Genomic DNA, 18,229 nt, shown 5'->3' with positions numbered 1-18,229 from the left:
TCTGCCCCCAGCCGGGTCTCTATGGCCGCGGCGGCGCGGACACTCTAGGCGAGGCGAGGGGGGGAACTCTATCGCTTTGAGTCTTCCGAGCCGCCTCGCTTCCGGTTCCCGTCCCCAGCCGCCGCCTCCTCCGCAGCGGTGTGTGTCCGTGTCCCTGCCCCGCCCTGTGCCCGACGCCCCGGTGAGTGGGGGCCGGCTCCGCCCGCCCGCCCGGCCCATGGAGCAGGCCCGGCTTGGGGGGCCGGGCCCAGGGCGGGGGGCTCCGGGGGCGGGGGGCTCCAGAGGGGAAGAGGCGCCCCGGGGGCGGGGGCAGGGCCCTGGGGCGCCGGGGCGGGAGCTGCCCCCGGCGGGCCCCGCCGCCCTTTGTTCCCAGCGCCGCTCTCGCCTCGCCAGGGCCGGGCGGAGAGATTGGAGGCTGCGGCCCCTCGCCCCCCCCTTCGCCGGGGCACCCGCCCCTCTCCCCCCCGGGTGTGTGTGATTCGTGGCGGTGCCCAGGACGGACCGGGCCCCGCGCTGGCCGCCCTGGGCCCCGCGTCCCCCCGAAGCGCCTTAAGCCCAAACGTTGGCGGAGCCGGGCCCAGGTTCCTCGATACTGGTGGAGCACGGGCCCCCCAGCCCCGTGTAAGGCGCGCGTCCCCCCCAGCCCCGTGTAAGGCGCGCGTCCCCCCCAGCCCCGTGTAAGGCGCGCGTCCCCCCCAGCCCCGTGTAAGGCGCGCGTCCCCCCCAGCCCCGTGTAAGGCGCGCGTCCCCCCCAGCCCCGTGTAAGGCGCGCGTCCCCCCCAGCCCCGTGTAAGGCGCGCGTCCCCGCCCCCCCCCCCCCCCCAGCCCCGTGTAAGGCGCGTCCCTCGCCGCCCAGGAGCTGTGCTATATCCTTGGGCTGGCCCAGCTTGTCAACTGGTGAAACTGGGGCTGTTCCCTAGAGAGGCTGGGGACCCACCCGTCGCTCCAGAGCGGGTCTAGCTTCCATGCCCCAGCTGGGACTGTTCCCCTTCCAGAGTTCCCAGGTTAATCACCCGCTCAGATTGTCTCCGCCTGAGACTTTTCCCGATTATTTTTTAATAAGGCTAGTGTCCTCACCACTGAGATTACCCAGGGCCCGGCACAAAACTAGATGGGGCCTGTAGGTTGCTGTTACAGAGTTTTGGGTGGTCGGGGTTAGTGTTTGTCATTTACAAGACCCATCTTTCTTTGACGCTATTGTGTGAGACTGTTTATGTCTCTGGATGTAGTGATTTCTTTATTCCTGCTCTAGTCACTGAATTAGAGGCATCTGGTTCAATCTAAATTTGAATTTCAAACACTTAAAGGAACAACGTGCTGGTGAGCCAGCAGGGCTGCTAGATGAGACTAGAGCCCACTGGGTATTTTCTTGTCATGTTCTTGTTCTTATCTGGGAGTGAATGTAGGCCTTTTGTTGCAAACCTCAAAACCATTCCTCATTTACCTGTTCTGAGTTTAGCAGGTGCTGGTAAGACACTGGGCTCCAGGATGATGAATTATAATTACTTTACAACCTCAGTCATCTTTAAACATCCCTCAGTTCTTGCTAATGAAAATATCTGTTTTCCATCTTTTAAAATGTTTCAGCTTTCCTGCTGTTTTGAATTGTGGAGAAGAAGCTGGCATTTCCTTGATAGTTATTTGAAACCATTGTCATTTGTGAATCACAGCTCTCATGTCTCTCTTTGTTTCTTGGTTTCACGTGAGACTAGCTGTGCCCTGTAATGTGTTTGCTTAGTAAACCAGATTATACTGAGTACCACTGGGAAATTGCCTTTGACAGCATGTGTGAACCTAGCTCAAACATAGAATGAAGCAAAATATTCTGCACCCTGGGGAAAGGCAGCCTTATATTGTATTTGGAATATTGTAGCTGTGGTACTTATTAAAATAATAGTCTTAAATGTTATTTGTATCTGCCAAATCAGGAGGTCATTAAGACGTACTGTGACTAGATTTAAAGAAAAGATGAGTAATTTTATGACTGCTAATGACATTTGTAGCTGAGCAAGCTAAAATAATAAGGATAATGAAATCTCAAGCCTCAGGGCATAAAGGTCACCTGTGAAGTTTAGTAAGGAATTTTCCTCCTCTGTGTAGCATTGCGCTGTTAGTTAAATGTGTGTTATTGGGTGTCTGGCCTTTCCTTAAATAACCAGGTATTGGCCATTATTAGAATACCAGACTAAATCAGTGCAGGGTCTGGCCAGGGTGGTAGATCCTGTGTGTAAGAAAACTAAAGCATAGCGAGAACTACATTAATTCTCAAAAAACTGGTATTGTGCCCATTACTTTAGTAAATGAAAGACATTTAAGTCCTCTTTCAAACTAGGCTAAAATCCTAAGCAGTGCGTCAGCAATAACATTGCAGCTGCAAGTAGGCTGCCTTTTTAATTATGAAATGAGACTTGTAGCAACTTCCTCTCTTGGAAGGCTATGGGGATTGCTGCCAAGACTGGTGAGCTTCAGGAGTGTAAATTCAAAGTGATACGATCTCTCCCCCTTTTTGTTTTGAGTATCCTTCTGTCTCTGTTTTCAAAATTACCTCTTGTGTTGCTGCTCCCAAACACAAAGCTAGCCCAGTGGTGAAGCAGGAGCAGAACCAGAGTGAACAATCCTGATCAAGGTCACCCTGCTGCAGCTGCTGGGCTGAGGGTAGGTACACCTGCAGGAGCACCACAGGCAAGAGCTGATGAGGATGACGCCATATAGAGAATAACATTTGCCATTTTCCACTCCTTGGCAGCTGGACGGGACTACAGCTGTGCCTAGAGTCTCCCTCATGGAGCAAACTGAAAGTGACCAGGATTATCTCATTACCTCTGCTGCTACTACTCATAGTAACTTTACTGCTGAAGCAAAAGAAGCAGCAGCATTAGCATCATCTGGAGTCAAAGGAGGGAATATAAACAAAATATGAGGGAAGGAGATATGATAGGACCAGGAGTTCCAAAAGGATGTGTTTAGGGTGGTGGGGGATGAGCAGCACAAACAGGAAGTGGTGTTGGTCTGCTATTCTTTTGGGACAGAAAGAGTTCAAAACCAAATTTGTTCCCTTGGGCCTGGGAGCTCTTAAGGCAGCACAATCAGCCTGTGAGGGAAAGATGTCTGGCTTGTTTTGTATCCAACACTTCAGGCTGGCAGGAGGAGGGGGCAGGCTCAGTCCGTTACAAGGGGATCCACATCTAGATTTTCAGCAGAGGGAGAGTCGTTAGGAAGAACGGAGGTGTCCCTATTTCAAGAAAAATGGAAGCGTAAGACTGAAATAGGGGCTGGAGAGAGAGAAGCAGTAATGAGTGGAGAGAGGGAGAGCACGAGAAATGGAGACGACAGAAATGCACGTAAGACAAGAAAGGAGATCGGACAAAAACAGGAAAGGAGAGGGAGAAAAATTAGGAAAGGAATTGATTGGATAATTGTAGGGGCAAGTTGTATTTCAGGTTTTTGGCTGTGATACTAATTTCATAATCAAAAGAAATAAGGCTTCCTTCTCCTGTGCTTGTCTTTTCCCCAGGTACTGTTTGAAAGCTTGTGGGAAAGTCTCTTTCCTCCCTGGCCGCCACCAATCACATTATTTAAAAAATGTAAAATGGATTCTACATTCTTCCTGATATGTTTGTGATGTCCCTATAATTTGTACATGTTGTTAGTAATCCAGTAGGTTTTGTGAAACAAAGCGCAAGTAGTTGGGAAGCCATTGTGACTGGTAACAGACCAGCGTGTGCCCATGGAACCCGGTCCTCATGACCAACGTACCTATAATACCAAACCAGCGTTTGCAGTGCAGCCCTACAGTAGCAGGCCAATGTGCAGATGGCGTGGCAGTGAGATGGAAAAGATTTCAGCTTCAAGCTTCCATAAGTTTCTTGTAAAACACTTTTTAAAAAAGCGATGCTGTGTGTTAAGAATGAGGAAAAACGTTTTTTTGGTGCATGTGGGGAACGGTCCATTTTGCAGTTCCTTCTCTTATGCAACCCCAAAATGCACCAATAGGGGGAGACTACCCTTTCCTTACTTATATCCCTCCATTGTCTGAAATGGATCGTTCTGAAACATGAATCGGTTTCCATAAATGAATACTTCTTAAATATACCTCACTTTTGAGGGGAGGAGGTGAATGAAATATCTGGAGAACACATAAAGGTCTTCCCCCTCAGTATAATTAAAAGCATCCCCACCAGGGAGGATTGAAAGAACAGGGTGGGAGATTGTTGGACCCCTTTCCTGCCCTATCAGAAACAAACTGCCATGTTTTGCCAGCAAACTTCAGTTGAAACTTCCTTGATTAAAAAAAGAAGTATTTGCTGAGTTTCCTCACTAGTTGGTGTGGCACAAAAGTTGTATGTACAGAACCCTTGCTTATTCCCTTATGGCATTCTTGCTAAGCCTTGTTTCTCTGCGTGTGGGGTTTGCATAGTGGGTTGACAGCAACTGCAACTTCTATTCAGATGTTCATTGTTCTTGCAGGCGTGCTAAAGAATCGGAACCATGACGGACTCGAAGTATTTCACAACCAATAAAAAAGGTTAGCTTTAAACTCTTACAAAATATTGCAGGTTCCTGGAGATGCTGGGTGGCTATCGTTTTAAAGTGCCTTTTTTGAACTCCACTTGGAAGAATTTGTGCTCTCCTGTTAGCTTTGTCCCCATTTCTCCTTTCAATCATCCAGGGAGAAGTTCTTCAAAAGTAGGCCATGAAACAGTCACTGAGCCCCTCCTTCCCCCTTTTCCTCTGGTAGCATGAAAAGGCAGGACTGAAGTGCTGAATAGTCTTGCAGTGCGCAAACTCAGTGACCCAAGTTACCTTTCCTGACTCCCTGATTTTCCGGAGCATCAGGGAAGCAAAACTTGGAGATTTGAAACATACAGTGACTTGTTTGGAGGTTTAGGGCTGGATTGAAGGGTTCAGGACCATGGACAGTTGTCCAGTCAGACAACTAGATGTATGCTTGGGTTGGGTGGTGGGGAAGAATAGGCTTGAAGGGTCTGGGCGTTTATACGGGCACATTTTTAGCCATTTGGAAGGCTTGTTATGAGTTCACACCAGGCTCTTTTCTAAAAAGTTGTGGGTCCTCTCTTGCTGCCTTCTCAAAATCCATGGGGAAATCTACCAGAGGAGCCAGATATCCAATTCATCCCTACCCCAACCAAATTCCTCACCCCTGTGCTCCACATGATTCTCCCTTGACTGTATTGTAACCATGGTTGTCACTTAGCCCTAGTGATCATCCATAACACCTTGTTGAAAAGAGGTAGTGTTTCTGAAATATCGTGGATCATGGGCATAAAGTAGCCATGAGGCACACTTCACCTTACTCCACCACTGTGGAGTCATTTGTCTTACTCATAAACTCTGGCCTAAAGGACTAGCAGTAAATACGGACCATTAACTCCAAGGCCTCCAAACTCTGCCTTTTCTATTGACCTTAGTGCTGCTGAACTGATCCTGCGTTTTGTTGTGGCTGCAGATCAGAGTCTGGGTGGTTGGGGTAGAACGTTGATTTTTGTCTCTAGCTCCTTCCACAGTGCCAGAATGTCTGAATGTTTCTGCTGAATGGTCCGCATTGCCGTTTGTGTTGTCGTTATGCTTCAGAGTGAGCGCCCTATTGAAACAAAATGAATTTACGTCTTTTTAAGAGCTTGTCTGCCCGGGGACACTCAGGAAATTGAATTCAGATTAAAGAAAGGTGTGAATTTAAAGTGGTGTAGTTAAACTGCAGTAAATCCCTGCGTGGATGTTCTTACTCAGAATTAAAGTGGTCTTAATTTGGTTTTAGCTTAATTCACGGTAAATTCATCTAAACTGAATTAAGGGCACTTTAATTCTGAAAGTGTGCGTCCACACAGGGATTTAATATGGTTTAACTAATCCACTTTAGAAGTTAATTTGGAGCAACTTTCCTGAGTGTCCCTGTGTAAATGAGTCCTTAGAGAGAAATGACAGCCCTATCTGCAGGTACAGCCAGATAGCAGGAAAGTGGATCTCACTGGGATGGTTATAAGATTGCCATAACCTTTTTTAAAAAACCAGAAGCTTACATTCCACAGAAACTGATGCAGACACAAGGAGAATGCTGGTGCTGCATACTGGCTCAGTCAGACTCTTGGGCGTGCTCTCAATAAGAGTTATGAGCTGGATGTCTTTCTCAGATGGCTGGCAATGGAAGCAGCCACAATATTGTTCTTCAGAACAGTAACTTCTGCGCCTTTCCAATGGCCTACTTGAGTCATTGGCACTAGGGCAGGGAACATACCTTACTCTGTAAAACACAAAGTGAATTTACAGCATTATAGAAGTCGTTTATAACAACTCCGCACCTTTAATGCATCTTTCTACAAGCCAATTCTGCTGTTGTTTTCTATGGAAACTGGCTTGCTAACATAATGGCCCATCGTCGGAGGAAGTGGGAGGGCATATAGTTTGACTATCATCTTTGCAGTTCATTCCTTTCTGATTTCCTGGTCTTGCCTGATCAAATCTCTTCACATCCACTGTATTCGTGAATCTAACAGCACTTGCTAAGCTTCAGGAACTGAGCTAATGTTTAGGGAGAAAAGTAGGATTTATGTACCTCTCAGCATGCTAGGCTGCTTTAGCAGGCAGGCATGTCTGGAAAAAAGGTAGGCTGTCCTAAAAATGCCATTTGGAATAAACCATCTTTAAGGATGTTGATTGCAGTCTTCTTTTAAATGAGTTGGTATGAAATGTCAAGCAGGTTTCCCTGGCCCATATCGCATTACTGGCTTTTAAACATGCTCAGCAATGGTGCCTGGTGCTAATGAATCAGTTTCCTCAATGTGTTCTTTATAGTTTTCGAATCCTTTGCCATATTTTGTTTGTGGTTTAGATAATTGCCTTCATTTCCTCCACCTGCAGTCTGGCATGGTGGAATCAACAGCACAGCTTTCCGTCCCAAAGGGACTGTTGTCACATGTAGACTCCTGGCTTGACCCTTCCTTTTCCTGTTTGAGCAGTGATCAAGCGAAACCAGAAAATCTGCAGGGACAGAAAATGCAGCTTTGTTCTCATAGCTGTTCGCTATTGTGCTTTCAGATTGAAAATCCATGTCCTTGTTCCTACTCTAAAGGCCACCCTCCACCCCCCCCAAAAAATGTTTTTGGCTCTGCCAGATATTTTTCGACACACAAATACCTGGGGAACAGGCACCTCTCATACCATTTAGCCCTTATTTATTGCAATCGTGGACTTATCTATAGAAGAATCCTACAGTAGTTTGTCTGCATTGATCTGTGTGGAGCAAAGGTTTGGGCTAGAGTGTAGCATTGCAAGGGGTGCTTTGATCCTCCACAAAAGCTCACCCCTGACATTACTGTTGACTCCTGCTATGCTGTCTCTCCTTGTTAGGTGGCTTGTGGTTTCTGTTGATGGTGATTCCTTCTCTGTACTCCTGGGGAAATCAGCTGCCAGTGAGGGAAGGGTTTGCTTCCTTTCCAAACCAGCCGTGTCCTACAGCTGCTGTCTGAGCAGAGTTAAGGGTCTGGTTTGGTGTATATACATTATTCTGTGCTTCTGACTCATCATGGGGTTTACTTTATGGCTGCAGAGATCCAGCCTCAACTGATTTTGCACAAGGGTATAGCTGGAAGAATTAATCTCAGAAAAGGTCTCTTCAGTTATTTTATAGGTGGTTTCCAAATCAAGGCATGAGTCTTCCTTGAGTGTATTTGCTTGTTCTGTCTTTTTACCTCACCTGTTTTTTGTTTGACTAAAATCGTCCTTCCCTATTTTTGATGCTGCTGGTCCTGCCATGCCTGTATTGCACAGTGATCTGTGTCATCCCACTGTTCCCTCACTTGCGTTTGCAGGAAGCAAACAGTGACAAGAGCGAAGCTAGGAAAGTCTGGGCAGAATTCTTAGCTAAACTGAGCCACAATTTCTTACATGTTTTAGTCCAGCGTCTCCCCCCTCTGCACCCTCGATCTTTTTGATCGTAGTAATATAATAGTTTCTTTGTGCTCTTTCTCAGTGGCTAATTTAGTGATGTGGTTTAGTGTCCCAGAAAGTGGTGAGATTCTACCGTACGTTGTGGCTTTTATTAGCAGTTTCCTTTGGGGCTGTGTCTTCCACACCATTGCTAGAGCACTGAAGATCTCCTCATTTCTTGTGGCTAAACAACAACCCCCAGACATTCTTAAGATCACTGTTACCAAGCTTAAGAACTCGTCAGCACTGCTGTTTAACTGGTGAATGGAGCTGAGCAATGTTGGGTCACTTCCTCCCCAAGCTCCCCCTTCTGCTCCAGAGGCTGATCATGCTGACTTGTTGCTGGTCTCTTCTGCCCCAGGCTATCAAATTTGGGCCTCCCATTTGGTGGTTTTCTATTTTCCCCGGTGCAGCTTGTGCTGCAGTTCTTCTAGGGCCTCCTATAACCTCATGAATCATCCACCAGCCCAAAGATGACGGAAGTAGCATTTCAGCATTGATGGGAGCACAAGTCATTTTCTAGGTAACTCTAAAGCTAGATCCACTGAAATTTAGACTGCTCTGTCTCCTTGCAGGAGAGATCTTTGAACTGAAGGCTGAACTCAACAATGAGAAGAAAGAGAAGAGGAAAGAAGCGGTGAAGAAGGTTATTGCTGCCATGACTGTGGGGAAGGATGTCAGGTAAAGGCTTGTTCCCTCTCCCATATGGTCTCTAATTTCATCATCTCCTGTGTGGGAGCCTTTCTGTCTTGAGACACTGTGACAGCATACGAATTCACACAATCATTTGGGAGGTTTGATGGATTCTGAACATCTAGTAACCTTGTTACTAATTCTGACCCAGTTATAAGTGAAATGCATTTAACTCTTATATAACACTCTTCACCAGTAGGTCTCAAAGCACTTTATGAAGGACGGCAGGATCATGCCCACTTTGCAGATGGGGAAACTGAGGCACAGAGTGGCGGGGGGGAAGGGAAGTGACTTGCCCAAGGTTACTCAGCAAGCCAGTGGTAGAGCCAGGAATAGAACCCTGGTCGTCTGAGTCCCAGTCCAATACTCTATCCTGCTGGTCTCCTCTTAATTTTTGTGGATATTTGTCCATCATAATACTATCCTAAACTGGGAATGAATAGGCAGTCTCTTCTTTGGGGAACTCCAGGGTTGGAAGAGTAGAGGAATTATAGGCCAGGATCAAGTGCTTTATTTGATTGCTGGAAGGTGGTGGTGGTGGTCAAGAAGAAGCTTGCTAGCACTTTGCTTGGCTCAAACCAGTTCTAGCTCTTCGCTTACATGGGCAATAAATTAATGCACAGAATTAAAAAGTATTCTCCAGTTCTGGTTTAGCCAAAGGCTTGTTAAACAAAACCTGTTCGTGGCTTAGCTACGTTAGGTGTCCTATCTGAGCTGACATTATTTTAATCCACTTGTTAGCCTAGATGGGGCTTTTGTTTATAGTTTAAAAAGGTATCTCAGAGGTATTGTTTTCAGATGATTGTATGCCAGTCGTTATCAGACACAGTTTTGATTTGAACTAACAGTCATAAACCAGGCCTTCGACATGTCATCAAACTCCTAAAGAGGAATGTTTATACTAAAGGCAAATGGCTATAAGTATTCTTGTGCTGTCTTGGCAGCAACTTGCTTCAGTCAGGGCTTCCAGATTCTCCTGGATCCTGCAGTAAAGTCGTCATAATCCTGGGTTCGTGGTCTGTTGGCAGGGAAATGAATGTAAGGTTGAAAATTAACATTATGACTTCACTGCAGGACAGAGGAGATGATGAACTGAAGAGACAGCACATTTCAGGTAGCCCAAGGCCCATCACCCATTAGCTTTGAGATCTGCATAGCTCTGAGAGATGCAGTAATCCAGTATAACCTTCCTCTGAAATGCTGTTTACAGATTGCTACTTGGTATTTATATGAGCTGTGGTTTAATCTCTTAATTGTTTTAGATTATACTGGGCTGAAATTTGGTTTACAGTTTCAGTCTAAGTCAGGTCTCCTGTCCTCTACTAAGCATTATGTGAAGTGTTGCTCTGTTCTCTGTTGTTTCAGGTGAACCCCAGAACTAGACGTGATGTTAACATTGTTCAGTCAACTTCATAATCAGATACATCTTCTACAAGAGTGCGTTGTTTTACTTGCTCTAGGCACTGGTTTATATTAAAACTCAGGAGGAGATTAAATGATTAAACTATTAGAAAATCGTCCCCAAACTGTTTGGGGAGGAAAGTGCCCTCTGATTTGAATATATAATAGAGGAGCTACAGCAGAACTCCAGACTTTCCCTAGCCTCAGTTGATTCCACTGTCATGCAGTCAAACGGGTCATTTACCCTTCGTGTGCCAGTCCATCTGACTTCTTCGCTTTCCCCTCCCTCCACTCTCCTTTTATCCAGCTCACTCTTTCCAGATGTGGTGAACTGCATGCAGACCGACAACCTGGAGCTGAAGAAGCTGGTGTACCTGTATCTAATGAACTATGCCAAGAGTCAGCCAGATATGGCCATTATGGCTGTCAACAGCTTTGTGAAGGTAACTTGGCCCAGGGCTCATCAGAAAACTGCCTCATATAGTTCATGTCAATGTGCTTTGTTTGGCATGTGCTTCTTCTAGGCTGCAGGCAATCTATATACTTGTACTCCAAAGTCTTTGGGCTTGTGTGGGACTCCTGTGTGGGGGTGCAGGAAATTGAGAATTGCTATGCTGTCTCAGACCCGAGGTCCCTCCAGTCCAGTAACCCATATCCGACAGTGGCAAGTGTCTGGTGCTTCAGAGGAAGGTGCATAAGCCTGGCAGTAGGTGGTTCTGAGAGAACCACCCAGAGAAAGTTTTACTGACCACCGTCAGAGGGGGGTTTATGTTCCTTCCAGAGTTATAATAAAGGCTAAAACATGAACAAGAACTCTGGACTTTCTGGTTATCCCTTGAAATTTCTAGTCCTCTTTTTGAATCCCGCTAACTATCTTTGCCTCAATACCTCGTGGCAATGAGTTCCCCAGGTTAACTGTGCATTATTTAGAACAGTATTTCCTTTTATCAGTTTTAAATTACCTACCTTTCAATTCCATTGATTGTTCCCTTGTTTTCGTGTGTGATCAGACAGCTTGAATAGCAGAGCCTGATCCACCTTTTTTGTACTGTTCATTATTTCACATGCTTTTACCATGTCATTTATACCTACATCTTCTAACACACTTGACTAAAATAACTTATTTCCTAGGTATACTGTGGCTTAATGCTTTAAATAGAATTGAATTGAACTGTGAACATCCAAAGAGTACCAGTAAATAAGTCAGAGCATGTTTCTAAGCTTTTGGTGTGGCAGGAGGGAATGAGTATGCTGCTGGGGGGAAGAGGGAAGGCGGGACCGAGTTCAGAAGGGACATCTGCTTTCCAAGGTCAGCTGTGAAGGTGCAGCTCCCTACATGAGCAGACTGAATGTAGTTATCCATTATGTCTTATTAGTGAGTGATCTAGCACTTTCTGACCTCCTTCTTTGTCTGCTTTAAAATTTCCCCTCTAATGTGTTACGGGGGGTGAATTTTGAAGGGCGGTAGTGTAGTTTGGAACAGTTCAGGCTAAGTCACCATTTGAGTTACAGTTCCTGACTTCCAGGAGTTAAACGCATCTGTCAGAGACTCACTTCCCTGTATACATCTGAAAATCAATCCCTTTCAGGTGTTTTTTCCATCAAAAGAGATTAAATAGTACAAGGTAAGCATGCCTCATGCTTGTTGGGGGCTATCCTGCTCAGGTCTTTTGTCTACTGAATTTTGAAGTACTTTGTTAACAATGTCAATGAATCGTGTCTGATCTGTTAGCAATTAGCAGAAACAGGCCGAATTTCTAAAATCGGGTTAAAATTACATTGGTCTTGAGGTTTGAGATCTATTGTGTCCAGTTCTGCACCCACCCTCCCCCACATAAAAGCACTGCTAGGTTGAGAGATCTATGATAGCTAAGGTCTGATGCATTGTGAACCCCAATTTTATGGAGACACTATGTAGGACATTTCTTTCCAGTTCTGGAGGTCTATGAGAAATTGGCCTGGAAGAAAGTCCCATTATGTTAATTGCCATCTTCCATCCACTTGAATTCTCACACAATTTTAGCAGTCACTACATCAAACCACCAAGGTTAGAAACCACTGTGTTCTAAGAATTCCCGGCTTTCACATGGCAAAAGCATTCCTCTCTAGCTTACTGTTCTTGAGATTGGGTGATCAAGGCATGTCAGCTGAAGTTTTGGGTGAGGAAAAACAAATAGCATTGAGAATATGACTTAGTTATCTGCAAGCTGCCAGGGCTAGAAACCACTGCGAACCAGTAAATAAAGTTTTCAGAACCAGTAAGCTTTCCCAGCCTTTTGTCCTTGACCAGAAAATTGCCTTCCTCTAGTGGGAGGACCCATTGTCTAGGCTAGGTAAAATCAGAACATCCTGATCCCAGCTTTCAGCAGCTATGGTGAAAAACATCAGTGGCTTGCTTTACAAACTCATTTGTTGCTGTTGCTTCCCCCTCAGGACTGTGAAGATCCAAATCCGCTGATCCGTGCTTTGGCAGTCCGTACTATGGGTTGCATCCGTGTGGATAAGATCACAGAGTATTTGTGTGAGCCGCTCCGGAAGTGTCTGAAGGATGAAGACCCTTATGTGCGGAAGACGGCAGCCGTCTGTGTGGCGAAGCTGCATGACATCAATGCCCAAATGGTGGAGGATCAGGGATTCCTGGATTCCCTACGTGACCTGATTGCAGACTCCAATCCAATGGTAACGTACCTCAGATGCACTTCCTTCATACTTGTAACAGGGCAGGTAATCAGGAATCCTGAGAGTTCCTAAATGCACTCAATGTTCCACTTCCTTATGGATGTGTCCACTAGGGAAAATTCAACCCCCATAAAGAGCGGGGAGTGGCTTGTTCCTCCAACACACTCACCTTCTCTGTGTCATCATAGATTTCTCCACCATGTGACTCTTCCACTGGAAATCTTTATAGAAATAAACTGAAATTTTACGCCAGACCTTTTCTTGATGTGTACATCTGCCTCCACTTCCAAACCAACTTTGCAAAATGCTGCATTAAAGAGCCACACTAGAGCAAAAGGAATGTCAACTTGTTTGTGCAAATTTTTGAAGGGTAGAGGGCAATGAAAATACAGTTTTGCCGTGAATCAGCACTTGTGCATGACAGGAGTCAAGAAGCAGGATTGGAAGCATATTGCAATATTTTTCTTTAATAGATCTACTGATTTGAAAAGAAATGTTAATCAGCTTTCTAGCTTGCCCAGTCACCCTTTGCGCTGTGGTGGTTATGAAATGGAGTCTGGTGCCTCAGTCGGGCTGGCATTGAAATCAACCAGTGAGTCAGCTTTCTCTCGATTCTTTCTCCCTGGCTGAGACTTGAGAATTACTCCCCTGCCCAGTTCTCCTGTCTCAGATAATGAACACAGATAAATTGGATAACTGTGAAATTCAATCTCATTCTGTAATTGCCCAGCCCTACTGGGCAGATGGTGAAATGCTGCCACTGTCCTCTCAAAGGTATCTCCTGTTTCTTTCTGAGGCTGTGGGTTCTGTTGGCAATAACAGAAGTGTTGAGCTCTGCTGACACCCAGTAGGCTTGTTTTTGTATTCCCTTCATTTCCGATATTAGCTTGTTTAATTCAGGGCTGATCCCTGAGAATGACATGTTGGACGTTACCATCTGAGCTCTGCCAGGCACCAGATGTTCCCATGCGCGCGTGCTCCCTCAGTAAACCCCTAAGAACTCTTCATTGGCACCAGAGGTCATTTAACTGTTAGTTATCCCCAGCCAGCCAATCGGTCAAGCGAGGGGACCCCCTGGAGGAATCAAAGCTTGGGTTCCGAGCTGTGCTGCTCAGCTCCTGCAAAGAGAGGAGCACGGTAGTATCAGTGCCTCTTCCAGCCAGGTCAGGAGCTGTACTCATTGACTCCTAAATGAGTCCTGTCTGGCTCTCCTCAGCCATAAGAATGGCACTGCCTGATGCAGGGCCGCAGGCGGTCCCGGAGCACTCCCAGCCCCATCACTGAGATATTCCTCATTTTTAGTCATTTTAATATCTAAAGATGTGGGCTGTGGGGAGGAGAGATTTCCCGTCCAGACAGTGGATCTTCAAGCCAGGCATTGGGCACCTTTGTGGGGACGTCTGTACTAAATGAAAACAAACCCAGGCTTTCTAAGGAAATTCAGAGCCAGTGCAGTTACAGGTGCAAGTGAGAGGCCATGAGATTGCTCTCTGTCTGTGTACTGCATACATGTACAAAGAGAAGCAAGACTTCCATGACAGCAACACCCACGAGTGCAAGAATTTTATTTGTCCTGGGAAAAGGCGCAGACTGACATCAATGGAGAGTCTTGCCCATTGAATTGTAACACTGCTAGCAATCTCTTGCCATTCTCCCCAAGCTTGCTTTGCCCTTAATTTGACAGTGGTGGAAGAAGTCTCCATCTGATTAGATGTGCCCCCAGCGTTTCCTCTAGTCTTTATGAAAGTGCTTAGCTTAGGTGATTTGAGCCCCTTTCTCAGGGCCCTGAGCTAATTTATTGCTCTCCTGGGTCGGAGTTCTTCAGCACCATTCTGTTGCCCTTTGATGGGTGCAAAATGCTCAGGGTTCAAATCTTGCATATTCCTCAATAAGAGTTAAAAATGTACTGTAAAGTTTATATGATACCATGTCCCTAATTGCTCTGTCTGATGCAACATGCAAGAAGAGACCGTGGGATTCTTGAGCTTCAGTGGTTTCAGATACAGCCACCATCTGAGTGGTTTGGGGGCCTGTACCTTTGCTGTGCAGGTGCCAATATCTACCAGTCAGGAGAGAGATCTTGTTTGTGTAACTCGTCTCTAGGCCTGTCCAAACCACTTAACCGCAATTGCTTTAAGCAGAGTGAAGAATTCTCTGTAGTCTTAGGAGGAGCTACAAGTTTCAGCACTTGCTTTTGAATGTAAATAAGTATTGTCTTTAACAGTTAAAACATGAGCATTACGTTTGATAGTAAATCAAAAAGCTGAATGAGCGGCATTTAGAGGCAGTGGAGTCATATACAGAAGCCAGCAGTGGTTAAGCAGGTAGTTCGTTTAGAAGTGGAGAGGGACAGGCTGGCTGGATATTTACGGAGAGGGAGTTCCCGCACTCGAGGAGCTACCATAGCGAAGTCAGGATATGATCTCTGTCTAGGAGTTCAGCTATAGGCAGCTGGTGTCATAGTTCAGGTGTCCATCAGGAAAAGGTTCAAGGAGGAGGTCTTGAATATAGCATGAAGAGAAGAGCCTCTTATGAAATTCATTGCTGCAAGGGCAGACCAATGAGTCTGGCGCTCTCACCTCCCCCCTACCCCTCAGGTAGGTGGCAAGACAGCTTTTGCAAGGTAAATAAAGGTGTGAAGATGTATCTAAGGGGAAATGGTTTTCTCACCCAGTGAATGACGACGACAGTTACCAGTAAGCTCTGTGTCAAGTCAGAGCTGGAACTTGCTAAATATCCCTTTCCCCTCCATTGTTCCTGCCTTTTGCAATGAAAGGGGAACATCAGCTTAAAAATTACACACACCACCTTCTCCTTTGGGTTTGCCTACTTATAGCTACCAGTAACACCTAAGATTGCTGTAACGGGAAAAAAGTGAGAGGAAAAACAATTCTGTTTTGTTTCCTATTGTTTGCTTTGTGCGTTTGACAGCGCATGGCATAGTGTCAGTTTCACTACTTCCCCTTTCTAGTTTTGCCTTGTTTGCGTGGGTCTTTCAGTTACATTGTCATCACGAAGAAGGCCGAAATGTTGCTACCCCTTGTGGATGAGCATGGCTTGTGATGCTAGCCATGTAGCCTTATAACTTTGTGTAAAATAGGCAGGGTTGGGTCTGCTTACAGTTCCTCTGCATCACAAATTTGCTTTATTGTTTTAATTTCTATTTTATCTGTAAACGACAGCCCTTTATTCTAACACCATGTATAAAGAGAACATACATACTAAGACCTTTCAGAACAGGCTTTTGTAATAGTTGTCACAGTATCTCTCTAACTCCGCTTGCGTCTTTGTCATGGTTTGTCTTCGCTATGCGGCTAAATCAGCACTGTCGCAATTGATGCAGCAGCGTCGATTTAGCGCGTCAGGTGAGGATGCGATAAGTCGATGGGAGAGAGCTGAACCCTTGACTTAATTAATCCACCTCAACGAGAGGTGGATTATGTTGACAGGAGACACTGTCCCATCGATGTAGCTCAGTGTAGACGCTGCTTTAAGTCGATGTAAGTTACATTGACTTAGGTTACATAACTTACGTAACAACTAGCGTTACTTAGATGAATGTACAGCGTTAATGCTCAGCGAATGCTGATGCTTTGCTGACAACTTCCATCAGATCATTCGTGGCCCAACAGTAACAACAAGGGGAATTTTTGCTATGGATACTAACGAAAAATTGATTGCTATTGGTATGCTTGGCATGGTACATTTCCAGTGCAGTCTGGGGGAGTTAGCTGCCCACTGAAATTCAGTGGGAAGTTCAGTGCTTAATTCCATTAGGTTCCTTTGAAAATCCCAGAACTCAGTTCTTAAGGTCTCCTCTGAAAGCTTCATAAACAATGAACTGCATGGAAGAGAACCTTCCTCCATTATGCCTGTATCTGAAGGAAGAATGGCTGGAGACTTGGCCCTGGAGATACAACTTTCCTGGCATTTCAGATCTGATGGTTAGTCCACTTAAGCCACCACCTTCAGCTTACATTATTGGTTTCCTTTAAAGCTGTGTCTTGAAACTAAGGAAGGGGCTGCTCTGCAGCCAGTTTTAATACGTGGCACTCACCAAGCGGCTTCAAGAATGGGAAGGCATTTCTAGCAGCAGTGTTTTGAAGTTCTAGGCTTCCCAATTCCCCTGAGGGCTGTGATTTTTATGGTGGAAAATCTGACTACAGGAGCTCTCCCTGTTCTGAGGAGAAGGCCAGGCTTGCCATATCCTGTGAGCAATGTACAAAGGACAGCCCCTTGCTACTGTCTTTCACAGACTCCCCAGCTGTTCCTAGGATAGGTGGATCAATGTGCCAGTAAATGTATCTAGATTAGTGGCTGTAAAAAGTCAATGCTCTTGTTTTAATACAGTTAAGTGAATTATTAGGAGCGCTGAGATGGATGGATTAATCTATAAGACAGCTCCAAAGGGGGAAATTATGCAGTAAATCTGTCCATCAGCAGGGGTGCTGAGAGGGAGTCTGTTCCCATACCTGGACCCAGGGCCAGTATTTATGAATAAAGACCGTGGTGGGCAGCAGCTTGAGGAACCCTACAGTATACGCAATCCTTTTCTTCACTGTTGTTTCTAGGGACTACAGGCATCCAGCGAGTTGGATAATCTCTTAATGCAATTCTTGCAGGAATCATGAAGAAACGTTTCTGCTGGTTTGATTGTGAAAGTAGAATGGCATGAGAGTGTCCCTGCTCTTGGCGACTTTGGAACACAGGTCTGATCAACTTTGTTCAAGCCTGTCATTTTACGCTGCTTGTGTATGTCTGGCAGCTCCATCAGTCTTTTATGTACAAATTGAATCATGCAGAGTATTGCCAACCTGTTGTTCAGGCCTTCCTGAGAGCTGTGGAAAAATCAAGGGCAGGTGGTAAAATGCCAGACCCGTGCTGGGCTTTAGCTAGAAAATAAAAGGTTCTTATTGATCTCACAACTTTTTAGAGACAGTAGAGCTAAAGGGTCTGGCTTTCACAGTGGCAGAGATTAGGGGACGTGCCAGCTCTGATATTAGATGATCTCTTTCGAGATCTTTGTTTTTTGTTCTGTCCCGAGTTTCACATGAATATTGATGTTTACTTGGAGACGCTGTGTCCCTGCCATGCGAATGGCTCTGTCCTATATGAGGCATAAGGAGAACTCCTACCTTCTTGTAGCTGATGTTGACAAGGCTGTGAAGATGTTAGATTCTGCTGTTTAGTTCCACTTACAGGATCTGATCTTTCACCAGGAGTTAACAAGCCTTGTCCTGTCCTCCCTGCTCCATCCACCACCTTGACATGAAGAAACCACTTCAGTAAACAAACCTTCTTCTATTGCAAGTGACTTTGAAATGGTGGTTACTCATGACTACTTCTGAAGCATTTTAACCCAAAATTAAATGAAAAAAGGAAAAGCACCGGAGGACAGCAGCAAATGGGGCATTTGAATAAACGGCTTGAACCAGCCCAAAGACTGCTGATGAAACCAGCTTCCTTGCCATCCCTCAGTACCCAGAATAACCCAACTGATTACAAGGAGGGG

At 45.6% G+C, this 18,229-nt stretch overlaps 1 protein-coding gene across 4 annotated transcripts in view; it reads left to right on the top strand.

The window, feature by feature from the left end:
• Positions 1-79: 79 nt before the first annotated feature.
• Positions 80-18,229, top strand: part of AP2B1 (adaptor related protein complex 2 subunit beta 1) — a 97,820-nt gene continuing 79,670 nt past the window's right edge. For 2 of the 4 annotated variants that reach the window (XM_084651018.1, XM_084651016.1), the window contains exons 1-5: positions 80-181; positions 4,468-4,525; positions 8,520-8,625; positions 10,346-10,481; positions 12,472-12,717. In XM_084651018.1, the coding sequence (XP_084507144.1) occupies positions 4,489-4,525; positions 8,520-8,625; positions 10,346-10,481; positions 12,472-12,717 (525 nt within the window). In that variant the 5' untranslated portion in view covers positions 80-181; positions 4,468-4,488. Of the gene's footprint in view, positions 182-2,636; positions 2,656-4,467; positions 4,526-8,519; positions 8,626-10,345; positions 10,482-12,471; positions 12,718-18,229 lie in introns of those variants that run through there. The other 2 variants (XM_084651017.1, XM_084651019.1) reach the window with 2 other exon arrangements.

Source organism: Lepidochelys olivacea (genome assembly GCF_965140295.1).
Source record: "Lepidochelys olivacea isolate rLepOli2 genome assembly, chromosome: 17".
Taxonomy (NCBI): Eukaryota; Metazoa; Chordata; order Testudines; family Cheloniidae; genus Lepidochelys; species Lepidochelys olivacea.
This window is presented reverse-complemented; position numbering and strand designations above follow the sequence as displayed.